The sequence below is a fragment of the Poecilia mexicana genome, unplaced genomic scaffold, assembly GCF_051168715.1.
Source record: "Poecilia mexicana isolate PSO_F unplaced genomic scaffold, ASM5116871v1 scaffold_2, whole genome shotgun sequence".
In the NCBI taxonomy this organism is placed as follows: domain Eukaryota; kingdom Metazoa; phylum Chordata; class Actinopteri; order Cyprinodontiformes; family Poeciliidae; genus Poecilia; species Poecilia mexicana.
In genome coordinates this window covers 52,448,082-52,470,198 of record NW_028263371.1, presented here as the reverse complement: position 1 = coordinate 52,470,198, position 22,117 = coordinate 52,448,082, and the positions used below count along the sequence as shown (strand labels likewise).

General features: G+C 33.0%; 2 protein-coding genes and 1 long non-coding RNA gene across 3 annotated transcripts; 2 read left to right on the top strand and 1 right to left on the bottom strand.

Annotated features, from left to right (window-relative positions):
• The first annotated feature begins 403 nt into the window (after positions 1 to 403).
• Positions 404 to 3,908, top strand: LOC106903733 (heat shock 70 kDa protein 12A-like). The gene is made up of 4 exons (XM_088002656.1): positions 404 to 717; positions 887 to 1,114; positions 1,187 to 1,358; positions 2,788 to 3,908. The coding sequence occupies exons 1-4, from the start codon at positions 436 to 438 to the stop codon at positions 3,885 to 3,887; spliced, it is 1,782 nt and encodes a 593-aa protein (XP_087858782.1). The 5' UTR covers positions 404 to 435; the 3' UTR covers positions 3,888 to 3,908.
• A 1,501-nt stretch (positions 3,909 to 5,409) lies between these two features.
• On the top strand, positions 5,410 to 5,932 carry LOC148160925 (uncharacterized). Its single transcript, XR_015762018.1, has 2 exons — positions 5,410 to 5,527; positions 5,626 to 5,932. It is a non-coding gene; the product is annotated as an uncharacterized LOC148160925 (long non-coding RNA).
• A 1,891-nt stretch (positions 5,933 to 7,823) lies between these two features.
• LOC106903734 (uncharacterized) lies at positions 7,824 to 20,139 on the bottom strand. The gene is made up of 61 exons (XM_088002615.1): positions 20,047 to 20,139; positions 19,202 to 19,381; positions 19,049 to 19,093; positions 18,910 to 18,951; positions 18,776 to 18,820; positions 18,619 to 18,654; positions 18,453 to 18,497; positions 18,314 to 18,355; positions 18,135 to 18,176; positions 18,001 to 18,045; positions 17,843 to 17,878; positions 17,661 to 17,705; positions 17,521 to 17,562; positions 17,343 to 17,384; positions 17,173 to 17,217; positions 17,016 to 17,051; positions 16,850 to 16,897; positions 16,710 to 16,751; positions 16,540 to 16,584; positions 16,382 to 16,417; positions 16,214 to 16,258; positions 15,895 to 15,936; positions 15,761 to 15,805; positions 15,603 to 15,638; positions 15,436 to 15,483; positions 15,297 to 15,338; positions 15,118 to 15,159; positions 14,984 to 15,028; positions 14,826 to 14,861; positions 14,658 to 14,702; positions 14,339 to 14,380; positions 14,205 to 14,249; positions 14,047 to 14,082; positions 13,880 to 13,927; positions 13,741 to 13,782; positions 13,562 to 13,603; positions 13,428 to 13,472; positions 13,270 to 13,305; positions 13,104 to 13,151; positions 12,964 to 13,005; positions 12,794 to 12,838; positions 12,636 to 12,671; positions 12,470 to 12,517; positions 12,330 to 12,371; positions 12,160 to 12,204; positions 12,002 to 12,037; positions 11,834 to 11,878; positions 11,694 to 11,735; positions 11,516 to 11,557; positions 11,346 to 11,390; positions 11,189 to 11,224; positions 11,023 to 11,067; positions 10,883 to 10,924; positions 10,713 to 10,757; positions 10,529 to 10,603; positions 9,756 to 9,803; positions 9,351 to 9,398; positions 9,073 to 9,253; positions 8,885 to 8,986; positions 8,321 to 8,395; positions 7,824 to 8,248 (listed from the first exon to the last, which is right to left on the bottom strand). Exons 2-61 carry the CDS (start codon positions 19,258 to 19,260, stop codon positions 8,051 to 8,053), a joined length of 2,991 nt encoding a protein of 996 aa, XP_087858741.1. The 5' UTR covers positions 19,261 to 19,381; positions 20,047 to 20,139; the 3' UTR covers positions 7,824 to 8,050.
• Positions 20,140 to 22,117: the final 1,978 nt, after the last annotated feature.

Here is a 22,117-nt window from a genome sequence, read left to right as displayed (position 1 = left end):
TTTCAGTTTATGTCTAATTAACAGGCTTTTGCTGAATTGCTATAATCTTAACAGATGTCTTAAATCAGATAAACATCTTAGACATGCAGTCATGTAGAGAAATAGTCTATAAGATTTCAACATCGTAGTTATTTCCATAATCATATTTTCATCTATGTTATTTCCATTCCATTGATTGAACATGTCTTTTAAAAATATATGTGCCTTGAAACCATTGAATTATAAGTAAGAACATAATGATGTGGTTTATGTCAAACTTTGTTTTCATTATTTCATTATCAGAACATTAAGTAAATGAACATCTCTGTTTAAATGGATGTGACGTACAAGCAGGAGGTGTGGTTTACAGAGAGATGAATAAAAGCAGTCTGACTGCTGCTTACTGGTACAGTGACATTTTCCCTTTACCTTGACTGCTTATTGTTTCTGTCTGCAATGGGCGACTCGTTTGTCATAGCAATTGACTTTGGCACTGCATTTAGTGGGTATGCCTTTAATATCACACCCAGAGAGGAAAAAAGTGAACCACACCTGCAAAGGTGGGGAAAAGAGTATGGATTTGACTCCCCAAAGACTCCAACCTGCATTTTGTTTAATGAAGATGAAACATGTCTGAGTTTTGGCTATGAAGCCAAAATGGCATACAAGGAAATGAGCAGAGAAGAAGCAAAGAAGCATTATCTCTTTGAAGACTTCAAGATGGCCCTCTATAGCAAAGTAAGTATGAACAATAATTTTTGACATTTAGATAACGTTCCTTATTCTAGATTATGTGATGAAACCTTTCAATGTCAACAGAAAAAAAAAGAATAGGAATGGAGATTGATCATTTACTAAACATTATACACTGCTGTATCTAACATCTAAATAATAATTTAATCAACAGAAACTCAGCAGTGATCTGAAGATTAAAGCCGCCAATGGAAAATCTATGAAAGCATTGAAGGTTTTCTCAGAATCCCTGAGATTTCTTAAAGAAGATGCACTGAGAACAATCAGCAGAAACACAGGTGGGGAGAGGTTGTTCATTGCCTCTGACTTCACCTGGGTCCTGACTGTTCCTGCCATCTGGGATCCTTCAGCTAAACAGTTCATGAGAGAAGCTGCAATGCAGGTAACATTGGGTTTTACAGAGACCAATAAAGTTCTGAAATGTTCAGAAGGATGAGAGTTTTTCTTTTTGTAGGCAGGTATTGTAACAGAAGGAGATGAGGAAAAACTGGTGATGGCACTGGAACCAGAAGCTGCTTCAATCTGGTGTAAGAAGCTTCCATCTGAGGGTTTCATCTCTGAGAAGCACAATGAAGAGTCACTGGATCAGTCTGCAGGGACGCAGTACATCGTTGTTGACTGTGGAGGTAATGAGTCTGTGACTCTGATGAAATGTGTTATTGATTCATTCACAAAGATCTTTACACAGAAGAATATTATCTGATACGAGAGCTATTTTTGATATACATCAGCCACCTTATTAGGTACACCTGCTACTACCAGGTTGGACCCCATTCGGCCTTCAGGACTGCCTTTATGGCATAGAATCAACAAGGTACTGGAAACATTCCTCAGTGAGTTTGGTCCATATTGAGAAGATGGCATCACAAAGTTGCTGCAGATTTGTCAGCTGCACATCCACGATGAGAATCTCCTGTTGCACCGCATAACAAAGCTCTCTATTGGATTGAGATCTGGTGACTGGAGGCCATTCCAGTTCAGTGAACTCATGGTGGTGTTCAAGAAACCAGTCTGAAATAATTCACTCTTTATGACATGGCGCGTTATGTTGCTGGAAGTAGCCATCAGAAATGGGTTCACTGTGGTCAAAAAGGGATGGACATGGTCAGCAAAAGTACTCAGGTAGACTGTGGCGTTGACACAATGCTCAATTGGTTCTAATGAGTCCAAAGTCTGCCAGGAAAATATCCTCCACACTGTTGTACCACCACCAGCCTGAACCATTGATACAAGGGAGGATGGATCCATGTTTTCATAATTTAATCAATTCTGACCCGACCATCCGAATGTTTCAGCAGAAATCGAGACTCATCAGAGCAGTTAACATTTTTCCAATCTTGTACTGTCCAGTTTTGGTGAGCCTGTGCAAATTGTAGCCTCAGTTTCCTATTCTTAGCCGACAGGAGCAGCAGCCGGTCTGGTCTTCTGCTGCTGTAGCCCATCTGTCTCAAGGTTTGACATGCTGTGCTTAAGCATACCTGCATACCTCGATTGTAACAAGTGGTCATTTGAGTTAATGTTGCCGTTCTATTAGCTCGAACCAGTCTGGCCATTCACCTCTGACCTCTGACCTCAACAAGCATTTGTGTCCACAGAACTGGGACAGAACAGGCAAATGCTTTGCACAACAACATATTTGCGCCCACGGAACTGCTGCTCACTGTATATGTTCTCTTTTGCGGACCATTCTGTGTAAACCCTAGAGATGGTTGTGTGTAAAAATTCCAGCAGTTTCTGAAATACTCAGACCAGTCCATCAGGCACCAACCATGCCACATTCAGAGTCACTTCATTCTCCATACTTTCTTATTCTGATGTTCGGTTTGAACTGCAGCAGATCGTCTTAGCCATGTCTACATACCTAAATGTATTCAGTTCCTGCTATGTGATTTGCTGATTGGACATTTGCGTTAATGAGCAACTGGAAAGGTGTACATAGTAAAGTGGCTAGTGGATGTATTTTATGAACTAAAATTGCTGAAACTTGAATACTGTAAATGTGATTCTTTGGATTATTAAACCATTCTTCTCTATTACTTCCTCTGTTTATTTAAGGAGGAACCATTGACATCACTGTTCATGAAGTCCTGGATGGAGGAGCCTTGAAGGAGCGTCACAAAGTCTCTGGAAATGATCTGGGAGGACAAACTGTGGACAGAAACTTTAAGCAGTTTCTCAGAGAGATATTCCCTGAAGGAGTCTGGGATGAATTTGAACAAAACTCTCCCAGTGCAGCTCAGAGAATGATGTATGATTTTACTTATCTAAAACAGGTTGAAAAAGATGTTCATATCAGCTGCCCATTTGCACTGGGAAAGTTAGCTAAAGAAAAATCAGACACAGAAAACTTTGTTCAGTCCGAACTTGGTGCTTCCTGGGATGGTGATTTCATCAAAATCTCAAGAGACAAAATGAGGTCTTTCTATAATAAAAGCCTGAAGGGCATCACCCAAAATCTCCAGGAAATCTTTACCAGTGGTCTCAACATCAAGTACATGTTCTTAGTGGGTGGTTACGCTCAGAGTAAAGTACTGCAGCAGCACATTACTGACCAGTTTGGACATCAGTGTAAAGTTCTGTGTCCTTTCAGAGCTCAGGAGGCGATTCTGAGAGGAGCTGTAGAGTTTGGTAGAAACCCAATCATTGTGGCTTCTCGGAAAAGTTCCTATACTTATGGATTTGCTGTTTGTGAAAAGTTTGATGAGAGCAAACATAAGAAAGAAAAGAAATTTACAGCCAAAGGTGTGGAATGGAGTCGAGATATTTTTAGGAAACTGGTGGAAGAAGGTGAAGATCTTGGTTCAGAGGAGACGAGAGAGTTTTTATGTTCGTCAGCAAAAGCCAACCAGAAACAGATGAAACTGAGATTCTTCCGCTCATTAAGAAAAGATCCAGTGTATGTAGATGAGTGGGGAGTGGAAGTGGTTGGTTCATTCATTGTAGACATGACTGGAGGCGGTAAAGTCAAACTGGAAATTGACTTTGGCTCCACAGAGATAACAGCTACTGGGACAAACCTGATTAGTGGGGAGAAACAAACAGTAAAAATTGACTTCATGACTACAGACATGGAATGTGTCATTGATGGTTATGAAGAAGATGATGCTGTTAGTGTTGGAACAGAGCAATCAGGTCCTTCAGAGGGCGCTGATTAAAACATGCTGAGCCATAATAGTTGCCTTCACAGTAAAAAATGCTGGGTTATTTTCATAACCCAATTTCTGGGTTGAAGCTGTTGGGTCATAGGTTGGGTTAGTTTGACCAAATATTGGGTCAAAATTCATAACTCATGAGTTGGGTCAGAAATTTATCGGAAGTCTACATCTTGCACACTTCTGTTGGGCCAGGAGTTGGGTGGGTAGATTTACCCAAACGGTTGGGTTAAAGATGAAACTTGGAAGAAGCCACGCCCCTCTTCACAAGCCTCCATTTTCAACATGACTGTGAACATTGCATAACGGACTTCTCCTCTACTTTGAAATAAGACATGGTAAGTAAAAAGAAGATAAAGTTTCAACGTTTATAGAATTTTATACATAAATTGAATTTATTTCAAACATGTTTGATATTTATTTTTATGGTTATTTAAAATGTTTATTACGGTAGGTTCCTCTGACAAAGAGCTTCGGTGTTGCTACAATACGGATGTTGGGGAAAAAATAGATGAAGGGGAAGGGCACAATTTGTCAAGTAAATTAAATTCAGTTTTTAATATAACCTCAATCATATTTGTTCGTAACTTAACATAGTCAAATTTTTAAAAATCGATTTAGTTTTAAAAGAAAAGGTAGTTGACGGTTTGTCCCCTGATTTTTGCAATATGCGCGCGCATCCTTAGCGGGCTGAGGCTACGTGTTCGAACACCAGCAGTAATGGCGGAGGAGAGCGAGCAGAGCTTTAATAATGTGGGTATATTATGCTTTTTGAAAATAAAATAACTTTTGCAAAGTTATTAGGCGATAAATTAGTTGTGTAAACCTGAATTATGCGCTCGGTTTATTAACATATAGCTTAATTACAAACATGCTCGGACGTGTTCGCACTTATCGCTCCCCTCCAGCCGCCGGCTCGTCTCGCCCTCTGTCAGTTGACCGGGCGGAGCGGCTCGTTAAGCCGAAAGAGAACGACCGTCTCCCGGCACATTGCTTTCAAACTCCCGCTGGTTTTAGGCAACGAATTAAAAGCAAAACTAAGACAATATCTAATGTTAATGTTTGCTCATTTTATTATTATTGTTACTACGGTATTAATTACAAATACATTTATTTAAAGTTGGTGCTGAAAGTTATTCAGCACTAAGTTTGTGTTAAGTTTTACTTCTAAATTAAATTATATGTCATTTTATTTTATTAAGTGCTATATTTATTTTTAGGAACATAAAATTACTCTGAACATTTGAAATTGCTGGCTAATTACAAGTTATTTGCAGTTGAGACAGCTATAAGATTTAATTCAGTCATTAAAGTTTGATTTGTGATTTTGTCTTTTCTGATAGATTTTGTAATTTTACATCCAGGATCTTCAGGAGAATTAAGCGAAACCCAAACTCCTCGTTCTCAACGAAGACCTTCTGCATGACCAAGAACATGAGTCTGCTCCCTTAAGGTATTGAAGCTCAAGAGATGTTTATAAACTGTTAACATTTAACATTTTAACACAAGCTTATGTTTCCCATGCAGACAAGATGATGTAGCCCTGCAGCTGCTGCCAGTGCTCCTCCCTACTTACACATTTGGGAGAAGAGTTTCAGATCCATCAACCTGGAAGTTCAGAGGGTTTCATTGATATCCAGCCTGTAAGTCAACATTCATCTCTGAATCATGCTCAAATTGTTTGCTGTTTATATAAGTTCATCACTAATGGCCTGTTTTTTCTGTCTTCTCTCTCCATCAGGTTGGGACAAACCTGGTGGTGCATCTACAAAATGTGACAACCTGTATGTCCTCATGCAGGGAGACAGGCAAAATGCTAAAGTGTCGTTAAAAATGCTCCTTGTTTAATGGCTGAAAGGTTTACTTGTAGTTTGCTTTAAAACAGACTTTTTTTCATTAAATGTTTTCTAATATGGAGTAACAGATACTTCTGGAGTTGTAGCCAAATGAATTGAAGTGATTTAACTACTTATGTTTTGTAACTTTTGTAAATGAAATTGCTGGCTCTATATATGTATCATGTGGAAATAAAAGAAGCTTTAAATTCATATGTCTTTTAATCCTGTTTTTATATAGTGAAATTTAAAATAATTTTTTTTAACCCAACTATAGTGGTATAATAACCCTTGTGTTGGGTTATGAATTTCAACCCAATTTTGGGTCAGTTTAACCAATTTAAACAAGTCAATTTAACCCAACGTTTGGTTAGTTGCCATGACCCAATGTGCTGGGTCAAACCCTCAACCCAACCCAGTTGGGTTAAAACAACCCAGCGTTGGGTCGGTCCATATTTGACCCAGCGCTGGGTTACGTATTGGGTTATTTTTAACCCAGCAGTTTTTACTGTGTTGATATTCTCTTTCTTCACAGTCATTCAGTATGTGAATGACTTCAAGGTATGGTAGTGAGATTTGGGATTTGAAAGAACTGTTAAGAAGACGTCACTGTGCACAGATATTTACATTAAACATTGTAATCAGCTGCTCTTCCTACACTTTATTTTACCACACAGTGGCTAAACACTAAACAATCAAGATGAAATCTTGTAAAAAAAAAAAACTTTTTTGCACCAAAGCTTTGACACCACCCACATTTTTTTTTCACATAAAAATGTACACAACCTCAAATTATAGTTTATGTAATCAATGTATGAATGATGGAGATAAGTTGCTGCCGTTTCAAGAAACACTTCTTTCTTATCAAACCCTGCTCATGTTTTACTCATACCGTAATTTCTACCCCAAATTAGTAAAAGTTAGAGTTATTCTTGGGAATAGTATCGTTTTAGTTTTTGTAGTCCATGGTGGGTTTTCTTAACTGTATTGTAACAATGGTGTAATCAATAAAATCATTTAATCTAATAACTGAGACCATATATAAAAATTAGCTTGTTCATACTTGTTTTAATTTTAGTGTTCACATCAATGCCATGTGGGAAAGATTTGAAGTGAAATTAAATTTCAATAAAAAACAAATTGAATGTTTTTCTTCTGTCTGCCTTTTCTTGCTGAGTAACAGTTCTTTAAATGTTGATCTTTGTTATGGTATCAACATAAATTCAACAGTGAGGTGTACAAGAGCCTGTAAAAAATAACAGTAATATTTGTTTTCCTGTTTACCTGTTTGGGCACCATATCTCTTGGAGAAAGCCCAGAATAAATGTTTTCTTTTGTTTAGTTTCTCTTCCATGATCCTCTTGCATATCTGTCTATAGATGTGCAGGTGGACAGACCATAAGCAGAGGCAGCACTAGAGGAGTGACCAGACAGCTTATTGTTGAAGAGATGCAAACACTAGAAAATATATGGCTTATGGTTGATGCATCTGTTAAGGTCATGTGTACAAATTTATACTTATGCCAATCTTTGTAGTTAGAGACTTGTTGGGCCTCCAGCCAACATATCTTGAACTATAAGAGACATGTTTTTATACCAGGGTTCTTATACGCTGGTATGAGGACTATTAATCCCACAATGCACCACATTAAGGTACTTTTTTCAGTTTCAACATCTGAACAGATGTTCAGAACAAATCCATGTATTTATGTCCCTTAGCTTTCTCCAGCTGAAAAGAAACAAAACTGAAGTCATGAGGAACAATCTAGAATCAGCACACAGCTTCAGCTCTTATAAACACCTGGAATCTGGGAGTAGTGATGGACTCTGACCTGAACCTTCAGAGCCACATAAAGACAGTTAAAAATCGGTCTTCCACCACCTGGATGGGAAGAGCATATGTTGCTATGTTTGTAAACACTAAATTGTTTGATTACTATTATTTTTGAGCAAAAGGTAGAAGGGAAAAATTTCTAATTTATTTAATATTAGGGTGAGTTTAGACAGAATGGCAGCAAGATCAAGAGACTGAAGACATTTTATTTAGCCAGACAAACATTGATCTGTGAGAAATTAATTGTAATTCTAATGTAAATACTTTCACTCACACAACATATACTTTTATTTTGTAACCAACACCTACAACAATTGTATTTGATAGAACGATACTGAGAAAGAACATGAAAACAAAACACATAAGAATTTACATTACATGCATTTTATTTTAAATGTAATATATTTGATCAATATTTATCATTTTGTTTTAGTGAAGCCTAATTTGTGCATTCAGGAAACTAAAACTGTATGAAAGACATGCATGATGTCCTTTTTCTATTTATCAGACTCTTTGAGCTCATGGGGGAAAATGTCCCAGGAGTTTTTCTCATAATGCTGAGACTCCCAGTCTGGCTGGAGAGGCGGATGGTTTAAAGCGATCAAACGGCCCAACCAGTGGCACTCGGAGGTCAGACGTCTCAGATTCACCATCACATCCTCAGCTTTTTCACCCTCATATTTAGGAAAGGGACTCTGTCAAGGAGAAAATTGTTACATTTTAAGCCTTTTAAATTAAACTCCTTCAGTTTCTGTGTCCTGATTTACCTTCAGAAGATCTTTGTTGCTGTGGTAAAGAGCCAACTGCAGATTGTGAACTGCCAGCTTTCTGAATCCTTCCACCTGGAACATATGAACCAGGAAGGCGCATTGCATCACTTCCTGTTTGAATTTTGCACTCAGAAGAATAATTTTATTATCTAAATTCTCTTTATTTGATCTGTTCAATGTGACTTTTTCAATGAAAACCACCTTAATAGACATATTTTCTGATTCTAATTGTCTCCAGTTTCTTGAATTTTAAACTAATTACATTTTCTCAGTTAATCTCAAGCTTGACCTTGTTGTAAGATGGATTCTTCTTTTCAAAACATTTTTATGTTTTGCTGAATCTGATAATAGAAATTAATTATTTAGTAAAGAACTGGATTAAATTTCAGACTCCTTGATATGAATTGAACCTGTTGGTCCCTGAAGGCCCCTGTACAGGTGGCAGCTGCACTTGGGCCAAGGGTCTCTTTAAGAACACATTTGATGTAAATTAGCATGATATGAATAAAATGAACTAATCAGAACTGATCTGGTGGAGAAAACGGTCCTAAGGTTGAATACCTTTTGGTTTTCCTGTCCACTGCTGGACTCAGTAGATCCAAAAGTTTCCTCTATTTGCTGCTTTATTCTTCTCATTTCTTCTGCTGCTTCTTTAAAGGTTTTCTGCAACAGTGGGTTGGAGTGTTAAATAAATAAAAAACAAATTTAAATCAAAAGGGATCCATGCAAAAACAACAATCTTAGTTTACCTGAACCAAAGCCCTTGAAAGCTCTGGACTGGTTTTACTGGATTTCAGAAGATCTTTGATTTCAGTCCACTTCTCCAGCTTTAGACTGTCGTACATTTCAGTCAGTCGGGTTTTACTGACCGGGTCATTCATGCTCTCAGTGTCTCCTGTCTTTATTGAAACAGCCATGTCTTGTGCCAGTCTGTCAAAATAAAATATGCAGTTTACTAAAAACCATTTCCTCCCTGGATTTAATGAAACATGAACAATTCTTGGTGAAGGGCTTCCAGGTACTGTACCTGTCTTTCAGTGATTCCATTTCCTTCTTTAGCTTATTAATAGCAGAACTGCAGAAAATACAAATCAAAGAACTAAAAATTACTGCAAATCAAACTTTGTGTACATTTTTCAATGTCAATATTTATTATAGAAAGAAATTTAAATGGTTTGATAACCAAACAGCGAATTGTTTAAAAATATTCGACCCCATTTAACCATCCTGATCATGACAAACGGATGTCAAATGATATTAACTATTATGCTTCATTTAATATTTGATATTTTTTGGTTCAAATAAATCAATATTTTTGTCCATGTACAATGTCTATCAGATATTATATCTGTTCTGTTTTATTAGTGTTATGTGTGGGTTTATCTACTTGTTTTGCAACCAGATAAATATGTACATAATGCACAATACTCACTCTTTCCTTTTAAGTTCTCCTTTGTAATGTGCTTCCATCTGTGTCAGACTGAGTTAAAGACAAAAACTGTGTTTACAGAAGAGTCAAGAAATACATTTAGAAAATAAATATTGTGAATATTATCAGAGAACAGTAAACGCAGCATTTTTGTTGGTACCATTAGAACCAGGGACAGGAAGAGCAGCCAAAAATCCTTTTTGAGAAGGAGTCACATTTCTTAAATAAATTTTACTTTGAGTAAAACAAGTGTTTAAATTATCCTAAAGTAACTTTATGACCACAACATCTAACTGAATTCATAAAAACACAAGACATAATCACACAGAGAAAAGTTAAAGGGAAACTCACATGCAGATAAACTGTTTTCTTTTTCTTTTTTTTTTTTTTGCTCATAAAATGTCTAAATAAACTATTTTGGGCTCCATTTATATGTTTCTGTGAATTTTAAATCTTTGTGCAATTCTTTTAGTTCAGCATTCTTTGGTCTAAAACAAGGTTTGGCTTTCAGAGGGAGGTTAGTTACTGCTGCAAAATCTGGTATTTAGAAATTACTGAAGAAAATAAACTTTTTTCAATAGAAAATGTTGGAAACCAATAACTATAAAATGAATATTTGCTATAAATTACACTCAGGTAAGAGAAGCAAAAGCAAGGATGATGCAGAAAAGCTATGAAGAGATGTGCTTTTTGTTCAGAAAGTTACCCAACTAAATGTTCATAGATACTATTCATCGCTGATTACAATCAATATTTCAATCAGTTTTTTAACTAACCTTTCTTGGTGTTTACACTTATTTTCTTCACATGGGAGGGAGCTGGGTGTTGGTTCAGATTCACTACTTGTTTTCCTAAATAGAAAAAAAGAATAGGGTTGAAATCCATTTCATTGAATAAAAATATAATTTTTTGATGGGGACTTTAGACATTTTAAACAGTTTATATTTGTAAAAAACTTACTTCTCTTCCTGATGTTCATCTTTTGGTTCCTCTGTCCCAGCAGGCCTGTTCACAACAAGGTTCTTTAATTTCAAGAAATGTTTCTAAATTTCTCCAACTTTATCTGCTTTTAAGTTTTAGAAACTATTCATTCCATCAAAAATGTTTTTTAATATTACATTTATATTTACCTGCTTTCAGTTGTATTTTCTTCCTTCTTGTTTGAAAGATTTCTGCAGAATAAAAATAATATTAGTTCAAATTGTTTATTTTTAAAGCAGGTAGAGAGGAAACAATCAGACATGTTTCATAATAATATTAAATTTCTTACTGCTCGCTTTGCTGCATTTTTGTTGCTCCATCCAAGTTTTCAACACTGTTGAAATATTAATTTTTTAGCGATTTTTTAAAATTCATCTACATTTTCTAACCTTTTAATGTCACTAATAACTGAAAATATTTTCCACATTGTTAAAAAATGTACTTGTTCAATGTACCTGCTTTTATCATCTCTGTTTTGGTCATCAGGTTTCCTGTGGATAAATAAATATCATTAAGAACGTCTCAAATCATCAGCAGAGCAAAACTTGAATTGGACCATTAGATATTTTAAAGTTAGTCGAGTTCCATCAATTCCTGTTTTTAAAAACTTACTTCTCTTCCTGATGTTCATCTTTTGGTTCCTCTGTCCCAGCAGGCCTGTTCACAACAAGGTTCTTTAATGTCAAGAATTTTTTCTGAATTTCTCCAACTTTGTCTGCTTTTAAGTTTTAGAAACTATTCATTCCATCAAAAATGTTTTTTAATATTACTTTTATATTTACCTGCTTTCAGTTGTATTTCCCTCATTTTCGTTTGGAAGACTTCTGCAGGTTAAAAATGATTTTGGTTCTTTATTCCTACAAGATTTTATGAAAATACTCCAAACTTTTTTGTCATTTTAAGTTTTAAAAATTACTAAATCAATCAAAAATGTTTTGTGGAAAATATTTAAATATTTACCTGCTTTCAGTTGTATTTTCTTCATTTTCGTTTGACAGATTTCTGCAGAATAAAAATAATATTAGTTCAAATTGTTTATTTTTAAAGCAGGTAGAGAGGAAACAATCAGACATGTTTCATGATAATATTAAATTTCTTACTGCTCGCTTTGCTGTATTTTTGTTGCTCCATCCAAGTTTTCAACACTGTTGAAATATTTATTATTTTTAGAAATTTTTGTAAAATTCATCTACATCTTCAAAGGTTTAATTTTACTTATGAAATAAAATATTTTCCACATTGTTAAAAAATGTACTTGTTCAATGTACCTGCTTTTATCATCACTGTTTTGGTCATCAGGTTTCCTGTGGATAAATAAATATCATTAAGAACGTCTCAAATCATCAGCAGAGCAAAACTTGAATTGGACCATTAGATATTTTAAAGTTAGTCGAGTTCCATCAATTCCTGTTTGTAAAAAACTTACTTCTCTTCCTGATGTTCATCTTTTGGTTCCTCTGTCCCAGCAGGCCTGTTCACAACAAGGTTCTTTAATGTCAAGAATATTTTCTGAATTTCTCCAACTTTATCTGCTTTTAAGTTTTAGAAACTATTCATTCCATCAAAAATGTTTTTTAATATTACTTTTATATTTACCTGCTTTCAGTTGTATTTTCTTCATTTTCGTTTGACAGATTTCTGCAGGTTAAAAATGATTTTAGTTCAAATTGTTTCTTTATAAAGCAGGTAGAGAGGAAACAATCAGACATGTTTCATCTTAATATTAAATTTCTTACTGCTCGCTTTGCTGCATTTTTGTTGCTCCATCCATGTTTTCAACACTGCTGAAGATATTTATTTTTTAGCAATTTTCTAAAATTCATCTACATTTTCTAAGGTTTTAATTTTATTAATATATGAAAATATTTTCCACATTGTTAAAAATGTACTTGTTCAATGTACCTGCTTTTATCATCACTGTTTTGGTCATCAGGTTTCCTGTGGATAAATAAATATCATTAAGAACGTCTCAAATCATCAGCAGAGCAAAACTTTAATTGGACCATTAGATATTTTAAAGTTAGTCGAGTTCCATCAATTCCTGTTTGTAAAAAACTTACTTCTCTTCCTGATGTTCATCTTTTGGTTCCTCTGTCCCAGCAGGCCTGTTCACAATAAGGTTCTTTAATGTCAAGAATATTTTCTGAATTTCTCCAACTTTGTCTGCTTTTAAGTTTTAGAAACTATTCATTCCATCAAAAATGTTTTTTAATATTACTTTTATATTTACCTGCTTTCAGTTGTATTTTCTTCATTTTCGTTTGACAGATTTCTGCAGGTTAAAAATGATTTTAGTTCAAATTGTTTCTTTATAAAGCAGGTAGAGAGGAAACAATCAGACATGTTTCATCTTAATATTAAATTTCTTACTGCTCGCTTTGCTGCATTTTTGTTGCTCCATCCATGTTTTCAACACTGCTGAAGATATTTATTTTTTAGCAATTTTCTAAAATTCATCTACATTTTCTAAGGTTTTAATTTTATTAATATATGAAAATATTTTCCACATTGTTAAAAATGTACTTGTTCAATGTACCTGCTTTTATCATCACTGTTTTGGTCATCAGGTTTCCTGTGGATAAATAAATATCATTAAGAACGTCTCAAATCATCAGCAGAGCAAAACTTTAATTGGACCATTAGATATTTTAAAGTTAGTCGAGTTCCATCAATTCCTGTTTGTAAAAAACTTACTTCTCTTCCTGATGTTCATCTTTTGGTTCCTCTGTCCCAGCAGGCCTGTTCACAACAAGGTTATTTAATGTCAAGAATATTTTCTAAAATTATCCAACCTCTTTATAGTTTCTTGAATATATGAAAATATTTACCTGCTTTCAGTTGTATTTTCTTCATTTTCGTTTGAAAGACTTCTGCAGGTTAAAAATGATTTTGGTTCTTTATTCATACAAGATTTTATTAAAATACTCCAAACTCTTTAGGTCATTTTAAGTTTTAAAAATTACTAAATCCATCAAAAATGTTTTGTGGAAAATATTTAAATATTTACCTGCTTTCAGTTGTATTTTCTTCATTTTCGTTTGACAGATTTCTGCAGGTTAAAAATGATTTTAGTTCAAATTATTTGTTTTTAAACAGATAATGAGGAAACAATCAGACATGTTTCATCTTAATATTAAATTTCTTACTGCTCGCTTTGCTGTATTTTTGTTGCTCCATCCATGTTTTCAACACTGCTGAAGATATTTATTTTTTTAGCAATTTTCTAAAATTCATCTACATCTTCAAAGGTTTAATTTTACTAATATATGAAAATATTTTCCACATTGTTAAAAAATGTACTTGTTCAATGTACCTGCTTTTATCATCACTGTTTTGGTCATCAGGTTTCCTGTGGATAAATAAATATCATTAAGAACGTCTCAAATCATCAGCAGAGCAAAACTTTAATTGGACCATTAGATATTTTAAAGTTAGTCGAGTTCCATCAATTCCTGTTTGTAAAAAACTTACTTCTCTTCCTGATGTTCATCTTTTGGTTCCTCTGTCCCAGCAGGCCTGTTCACAACAAGGTTCTTTAATGTCAAGAATATTTTCTAAAATTATCCAACCTCTTTATAGTTTCTTGAATATATGAAAATATTTACCTGCTTTCAGTTGTATTTTCTTCATTTTCGTTTGAAAGACTTCTGCAGGTTAAAAATGATTTTGGTTCTTTATTCATACAAGATTTTATTAAAATACTCCAAACTCTTTAGGTCATTTTAAGTTTTAAAAATTACTAAATCCATCAAAAATGTTTTGTGGAAAATATTTAAATATTTACCTGCTTTCAGTTGTATTTTCTTCATTTTCGTTTGACAGACTTCTGCAGGTTAAAAATGATTTTAGTTCAAATTATTTATTTTTAAAGCAGGTAGAGAGGAAACAATCAGACATGTTTCATGATAATATTAAATTTCTTACTGCTCGCTTTGCTGTATTTTTGTTGCTCCATCCAAGTTTTCAACACTGTTGAAATATTTATTATTTTTAGAAATTTTTGTAAAATTCATCTACATCTTCAAAGGTTTAATTTTACTTATGAAATAAAATATTTTCCACATTGTTAAAAAATGTACTTGTTCAATGTACCTGCTTTTATCATCACTGTTTTGGTCATCAGGTTTCCTGTGGATAAATAAATATCATTAAGAACGTCTCAAATCATCAGCAGAGCAAAACTTTAATTGGACCATTAGATATTTTAAAGTTAGTCGAGTTCCATCAATTCCTGTTTGTAAAAAACTTACTTCTCTTCCTGATGTTCATCTTTTGGTTCCTCTGTCCCAGCAGGCCTGTTCACAACAAGGTTCTTTAATGTCAAGAATTTTTTCTAAAATTATCCAACCTCTTTATAGTTTCTTGAATATATGAAAATATTTACCTGCTTTCAGTTGTATTTTCTTCATTTTCGTTTGAAAGACTTCTGCAGGTTAAAAATGATTTTGGTTCTTTATTCATACAAGATTTTATTAAAATACTCCAAACTCTTTAGGTCATTTTAAGTTTTAAAAATTACTAAATCCATCAAAAATGTTTTGTGGAAAATATTTAAATATTTACCTGCTTTCAGTTGTATTTTCTTCATTTTCGTTTGACAGATTTCTGCAGGTTAAAAATGATTTTAGTTCAAATTATTTGTTTTTAAACAGATAATGAGGAAACAATCAGACATGTTTCATCTTAATATTAAATTTCTTACTGCTCGCTTTGCTGTATTTTTGTTGCTCCATCCATGTTTTCAACACTGCTGAAGATATTTATTTTTTTAGCAATTTTCTAAAATTCATCTACATCTTCAAAGGTTTAATTTTACTAATATATGAAAATATTTTCCACATTGTTAAAAAATGTACTTGTTCAATGTACCTGCTTTTATCATCACTGTTTTGGTCATCAGGTTTCCTGTGGATAAATAAATATCATTAAGAACGTCTCAAATCATCAGCAGAGCAAAACTTTAATTGGACCATTAGATATTTTAAAGTTAGTCGAGTTCCATCAATTCCTGTTTGTAAAAAACTTACTTCTCTTCCTGATGTTCATCTTTTGGTTCCTCTGTCCCAGCAGGCCTGTTCACAACAAGGTTCTTTAATGTCAAGAATTTTTTCTAAAATTATCCAACCTCTTTATAGTTTCTTGAATATATGAAAATATTTACCTGCTTTCAGTTGTATTTTCTTCATTTTCGTTTGAAAGACTTCTGCAGGTTAAAAATGATTTTGGTTCTTTATTCATACAAGATTTTATTAAAATACTCCAAACTCTTTAGGTCATTTTAAGTTTTAAAAATTACTAAATCCATCAAAAATGTTTTGTGGAAAATATTTAAATATTTACCTGCTTTCAGTTGTATTTTCTTCATTTTCGTTTGACAGACTTCTGCAGGTTAAAAATGATTTTAGTTCAAATTATTTATTTTTAAAGCAGGTAGAGAGGAAACAATCAGACATGTTTCATGATAATATTAAATTTCTTACTGCTCGCTTTGCTGTATTTTTGTTGCTCCATCCAAGTTTTCAACACTGTTGAAATATTTATTATTTTTAGAAATTTTTGTAAAATTCATCTACATCTTCAAAGGTTTAATTTTACTTATGAAATAAAATATTTTCCACATTGTTAAAAAATGTACTTGTTCAATGTACCTGCTTTTATCATCACTGTTTTGGTCATCAGGTTTCCTGTGGATAAATAAATATCATTAAGAACGTCTCAAATCATCAGCAGAGCAAAACTTTAATTGGACCATTAGATATTTTAAAGTTAGTCGAGTTCCATCAATTCCTGTTTGTAAAAAACTTACTTCTCTTCCTGATGTTCATCTTTTGGTTCCTCTGTCCCAGCAGGCCTGTTCACAACAAGGTTCTTTAATGTCAAGAATTTTTTCTGAATTTCTCCAACTTTTTCTGCTTTTAAGTTTTAGAAACTATTCATTCCATCAAAAATGTTTTTTAATATTACATTTATATTTACCTGCTTTCAGTTGTATTTTCTTCATTTTCGTTTGACAGATTTCTGCAGGTTAAAAATGATTTTAGTTCAAATTGTTTCTTTATAAAGCAGGTAGAGAGGAAACAATCAGACATGTTTCATCTTAATATTAAATTTCTTACTGCTCGCTTTGCTGCATTTTTGTTGCTCCATCCATGTTTTCAACACTGCTGAAGATATTTATTTTTTAGCAATTTTCTAAAATTCATCTACATTTTCTAAGGTTTTAATTTTATTAATATATGAAAATATTTTCCACATTGTTAAAAATGTACTTGTTCAATGTACCTGCTTTTATCATCACTGTTTTGGTCATCAGGTTTCCTGTGGATAAATAAATATCATTAAGAACGTCTCAAATCATCAGCAGAGCAAAACTTTAATTGGACCATTAGATATTTTAAAGTTAGTCGAGTTCCATCAATTCCTGTTTTTAAAAACTTACTTCTCTTCCTGATGTTCATCTTTTGGTTCCTCTGTCCCAGCAGGCCTGTTCACAACAAGGTTCTTTAATGTCAAGAATATTTTCTGAATTTCTCCAACTTTGTCTGCTTTTAAGTTTTAGAAACTATTCATTCCATCAAAAATGTTTTTTAATATTACTTTTATATTTACCTGCTTTCAGTTGTATTTTCCTCATTTTCGTTTGGAAGACTTCTGCAGGTTAAAAATGATTTTGGTTCTTTATTCCTACAAGATTTTATGAAAATACTCCAAACTTTTTTGTCATTTTAAGTTTTAAAAATTACAAAATCAATCAAAAATGTTTTGTGGAAAATATTTAAATATTTACCTGCTTTCAGTTGTATTTTCTTCATTTTCGTTTGACAGATTTCTGCAGAATAAAAATAATATTAGTTCAAATTGTTTATTTTTAAAGCAGGTAGAGAGGAAACAATCAGACATGTTTCATAATAATATTAAATTTCTTACTGCTCGCTTTGCTGCATTTTTGTTGCTCCATCCAAGTTTTCAACACTGTTGAAATATTTATTATTTTTAGAAATTTTTGTAAAATTCATCTGCATCTTCAAAGGTTTTAATTAAATGTTTTAATTTTACTTATGAAATAAAATATTTTCCACATTGTTAAAAAATGTACTTGTTCAATGTACCTGCTTTTATCATCACTGTTTTGGTCATCAGGTTTCCTGTGGATAAATAAATATCATTAAGAACGTCTCAAATCATCAGCAGAGCAAAACTTGAATTGGACCATTAGATATTTTAAAGTTAGTCGAGTTCCATCAATTCCTGTTTGTAAAAAACTTACTTCTCTTCCTGATGTTCATCTTTTGGTTCCTCTGTCCCAGCAGGCCTGTTCACAACAAGGTTCTTTAATGTCAAGAATATTTTCTAAAATTATCCAACCTCTTTATAGTTTCTTGAATATATGAAAATATTTACCTGCTTTCAGTTGTATTTTCTTCATTTTCGTTTGAAAGACTTCTGCAGGTTAAAAATGATTTTGGTTCTTTATTCATACAAGATTTTATTAAAATACTCCAAACTCTTTAGGTCATTTTAAGTTTTAAAAATTACTAAATCCATCAAAAATGTTTTGTGGAAAATATTTAAATATTTACCTGCTTTCAGTTGTATTTTCTTCATTTTCGTTTGACAGATTTCTGCAGGTTAAAAATGATTTTAGTTCAAATTATTTGTTTTTAAACAGATGATGAGGAAACAATCAGACATGTTTCATAATAATATTAAATTTCTTACTGCTCGCTTTGCTGTATTTTTGTTTCTCCTTCCATGTTTTCAACACTGTTGAAATATTAATTTTTTAGCAATTTTTGTAAAATTCATCTACATTTTCTAACTTTTTAATGTCACTAATAAATGAAAATATTTTCCACATTGTTAAAAATGTACTTGTTCAATGTACCTGCTTTTATCATCTCTGTTTTGGTCATCAGGTTTCCTGTGGATAAATAAATATAATTAAGAACGTCTCAAATCATCAGCAGAGCAAAACTTGAATTGGACCATTAGATATTTTAAAGTTAGTCGAGTTCCATCAATTCCTGTTTTTAAAAACTTACTTCTCTTCCTGATGTTCATCTTTTGGTTCCTCTGTCCCAGCAGTCCTGTTCACAATAAGGTTCTTTAATGTCAAGAATTTTTTCTGAATTTCTCCAACCTCTTTATAGTTTCTTGAAAATATGAAAATATTTACCTGCTTTCAGTTGTATTTTCTTCATTTTCGTTTGAAATATTCCTGCAGGTTAAAAATGATATTAATTCAAATTAATTGTTTTTAAACAGATAATGAGGAAACAATCAGACATGTTTCATCTTAATATTAAATTTCTTACTGCTCGCTTTGCTGCATTTTGGTTTCTTCTTCCATCTTATTTTTGCTGTTGAATATCACATTCTTATCTATAATGAATTCTTTTATAATGTCAGTATTTGGTTTGAACTTTAATAGATCTTTTTCCCTGTAGAAAGTAAAACTATCTACTTACGGTTCATATAATTTATCCTCTTCCTCGGGTTCACTCATGCTGCCCCCCTCGTTTCCCATATCAGAAACTGCCACTGACTTTCAGGTTTTTTAATTAATCAAAACTTCCATCAAATTTTGCCATGTAATTGATTCGTGTTCACTTTGTTTTCCTTCCTTGTTCTTTACTTTCTCAAGATTTCTGTAGATTGAAAATTATGCTATTTACAAACTGCTGCTGATCACAGAGTTTGTCCCAAACTTTGAGCAAGTAAAAAATGTCAGGGAAAAAAGTAAAATAGTAAATAAAGTTTAGATATGAAGTCATATAATCAAAACGTTTCAACAGTATATTGTTTTATAATACATTTCTATATAATTCATATATCTATATATACGGTGCTCTGTATCTGGTTTTTAATTTCTTTGGAATCAAACACTGTTGAAAATATTCAAAATTATAATGAAACTCAATTATTTCATCACACATTTTTACTATTTGTTAATAAATCTGAGGTAAACTCAGCAACGGTGAGTTTTATAATCATACAGAAAACATTTATTCAGCAGCCAATTTATGATGCACAGTGGAGTCTATGCCAAGAAGAGCTACAGCAGTTCTGGAAGCCACTCTTAACATTGACTTAAGGGACAATTTTTATCTCTGCTTCATCCTGCCAGGTGTTTCCACTATGTGCATTAAGGTACCATCTCCACAAGGTCACGACCCGTTTACACACTTCCTATCCGCCTCACAGAAAAGGTTTGCATTGTAATCTAACATCTTTTTACAAGAAAAAGAGCTATTGTCTCTGTTAATAATTATAAAATATTTGATGTAATAATGCAAGGAATGAATGTTCCTACCTGATGATCTTGTCTTCTAAGTATCGACTCGCTGCCTGTTTGATTCTCTTCTCAGTCGCTGTCAGTCTGACTTTGTCAAGAAGTAACTTAAATGTAAAAGCTGCTGTTGGTTCTCAGACACCTTACAGAACAAGTTTCACAGCTTCAGGAAAAAAAATTTTGGCTCCAGTCCCAGTTACATTATTCACTGCATAAAGTATCATTCTGTTTAGATGATTACTGATTGAAGAGAGAATGAAACTCATAATCAAGGTCTGTAGATTTTTTTCATCCTTTTGCTTTTGAAGAGGAAGTTGGTTAAATCTTTGATTAATAAAATTAACTCTCTTTCATTCCTTGAAGGAAGTTTTCTTCTCATGACTATTTGGATGGCTGAAATTTACAAGCTGTCAACATGATGCTCTCTATTATTTATTTTTATTTAAAAAATGACACTTTATTTGATAATGTTCACTCATTCTACACCAGAGCAATTTTGGAAAAGTTTATCCTGAATGTGTAAATCAAAGCAACTTCAAATGAAGTTCAGTTAATTTCTGCTTAAGAATCAGGATTGTTTTGTCTTAGACGACTAAAACTCTTTATCAGCATTTTGAAATGATTCCTTTTGACTGCATGTTTTACATTAAGTTAACATTTTCACAATAATAACACAGTAATTATGCATTGCAATGCAACAGTGTGTCTTCTGTCCAGAGTGAAGACAGACGTATTTCCTCCAAATGTTTGTGATGTTTTATGCATAAGCATAAGGAAATAGATAAACAGAAGCTATGTTGTTGGGTTGGTCTTTTCATCTACAAGAGAAAATTACAGTTCCTTCCTCAGAAAATGGTCAATCACAAACTTCCTTAAGCCTCAATTAAAAAACAACACACATATTTTCCAGGAGGTAAGAAACAAAACTGAAAGATGCTGCTTGGTGTGTCGTAGTCGGACTTTTTACCTTTTTTGCAGAACTTTAAACAAAATGTACATTTGTATTTGTCGAAGCATGCTCCTCTTCTATTAACATTGTTAAATGATAATGAGCTAAATGATTTTGACTCAAATGATGTCTTGGGTTTCTGCAGCCTATTGAGGAACTAACCTGAACGATCAGTTTCATTGGTGAACCAAACTGCATTTTGTCCTGTAAACCACTGGAGAAAAACATTAACAATGTTGCTTTTTGAAAATATTAATGTAAATATGTGGTCAGCCAATAAATTGCCATTACTCTATTATAGCAAAACAGTTTGTAAAATATTAAATCCTGTTTTCACGGGACAGACTATGGTTCTTTTTTACTTTTTAAAATAACTTTTCACAATTTAATTTAAACAATACACACTTAAAAATTAAAAATAAGTAGAATCTGCAAATATTCTAAACATTTATTCAACAATTTGGAGCTTCGTGTCTGAAGGAAAAGGTTTCAAACAATAAAGATCAAAACTGCTTTCATAAAATGAAAGATCTTCACGTCAGTCATGGTGAAAAGCATCTTGCCTTAATTGCTTCCTCTTTGAATGAAGTTTCTTTTTAGCTTTCCAACCAGTTTTTACTGTTGAAGCTAAAGGGCATGTCAGAAAATATGATTTGAATAAATTTTTTTAATAGTCCTCTCATAAGGCTAGTCTATTCTCTAACCCTGCAAATATGCAGTTGGTCTTCAAAAATAGAGGGATGGAATTAAGGAAGCAATATTTTTATAATTTTCTCATTAAATACAAAATGTTCATCAATGAATGTTGTAGCCATGAACTTTCCAGAGAAGGCAGGATGAGGTTTTTAGCTTTTTAAAATCAAGAAACTGTGACATCTTGTGGTGCTTTGAACAGTGGGAATGGCTAAATGCACAAATACTCTTCATTTTTAGATTCTGCTTGAGTAAAAAGATGTATTATATGTAGAATAAAGGTTTCATTGTTTTGTGTAAACTATTAAATGCTGTAGAGCGATTTCCAAAGCTGAGATTTTTTGAGAATTTTTATATTCATCAAAAAATTAGATTATGTTTTCTCCCACTGTTTTAAAACCTGATGTTTTGAATTCTTTAGTTTAACTCAGTAGCACATCTTGTTGGTGC

What these genes read in the sequence shown, in the direction of transcription:
- LOC106903734 (XM_088002615.1), bottom strand. Translation starts at nt 19,260, where the DNA reads ATGGGAAACGAGGGGGGCAGCATGAGTGAACCCGAGGAAGAGGATAAA. An exon ending in AACAGTGATGATAAAAGCAG is followed by an intron (nt 17,706 to 17,842) that starts GTACATTGAACA and finishes ATATTTCAACAG; the next exon opens with TGTTGAAAACTTGGATGGAG. An exon ending in GATGAACATCAGGAAGAGAA is followed by an intron (nt 13,306 to 13,427) that starts GTAAGTTTTTTA and finishes ATTTATCCACAG; the next exon opens with GAAACCTGATGACCAAAACA.
- LOC106903733 (XM_088002656.1), top strand. Translation starts at nt 436, where the DNA reads ATGGGCGACTCGTTTGTCATAGCAATTGACTTTGGCACTGCATTTAGT. An exon ending in TGAGAGAAGCTGCAATGCAG is followed by an intron (nt 1,115 to 1,186) that starts GTAACATTGGGT and finishes TTCTTTTTGTAG; the next exon opens with GCAGGTATTGTAACAGAAGG. An exon ending in CATCGTTGTTGACTGTGGAG is followed by an intron (nt 1,359 to 2,787) that starts GTAATGAGTCTG and finishes TGTTTATTTAAG; the next exon opens with GAGGAACCATTGACATCACT.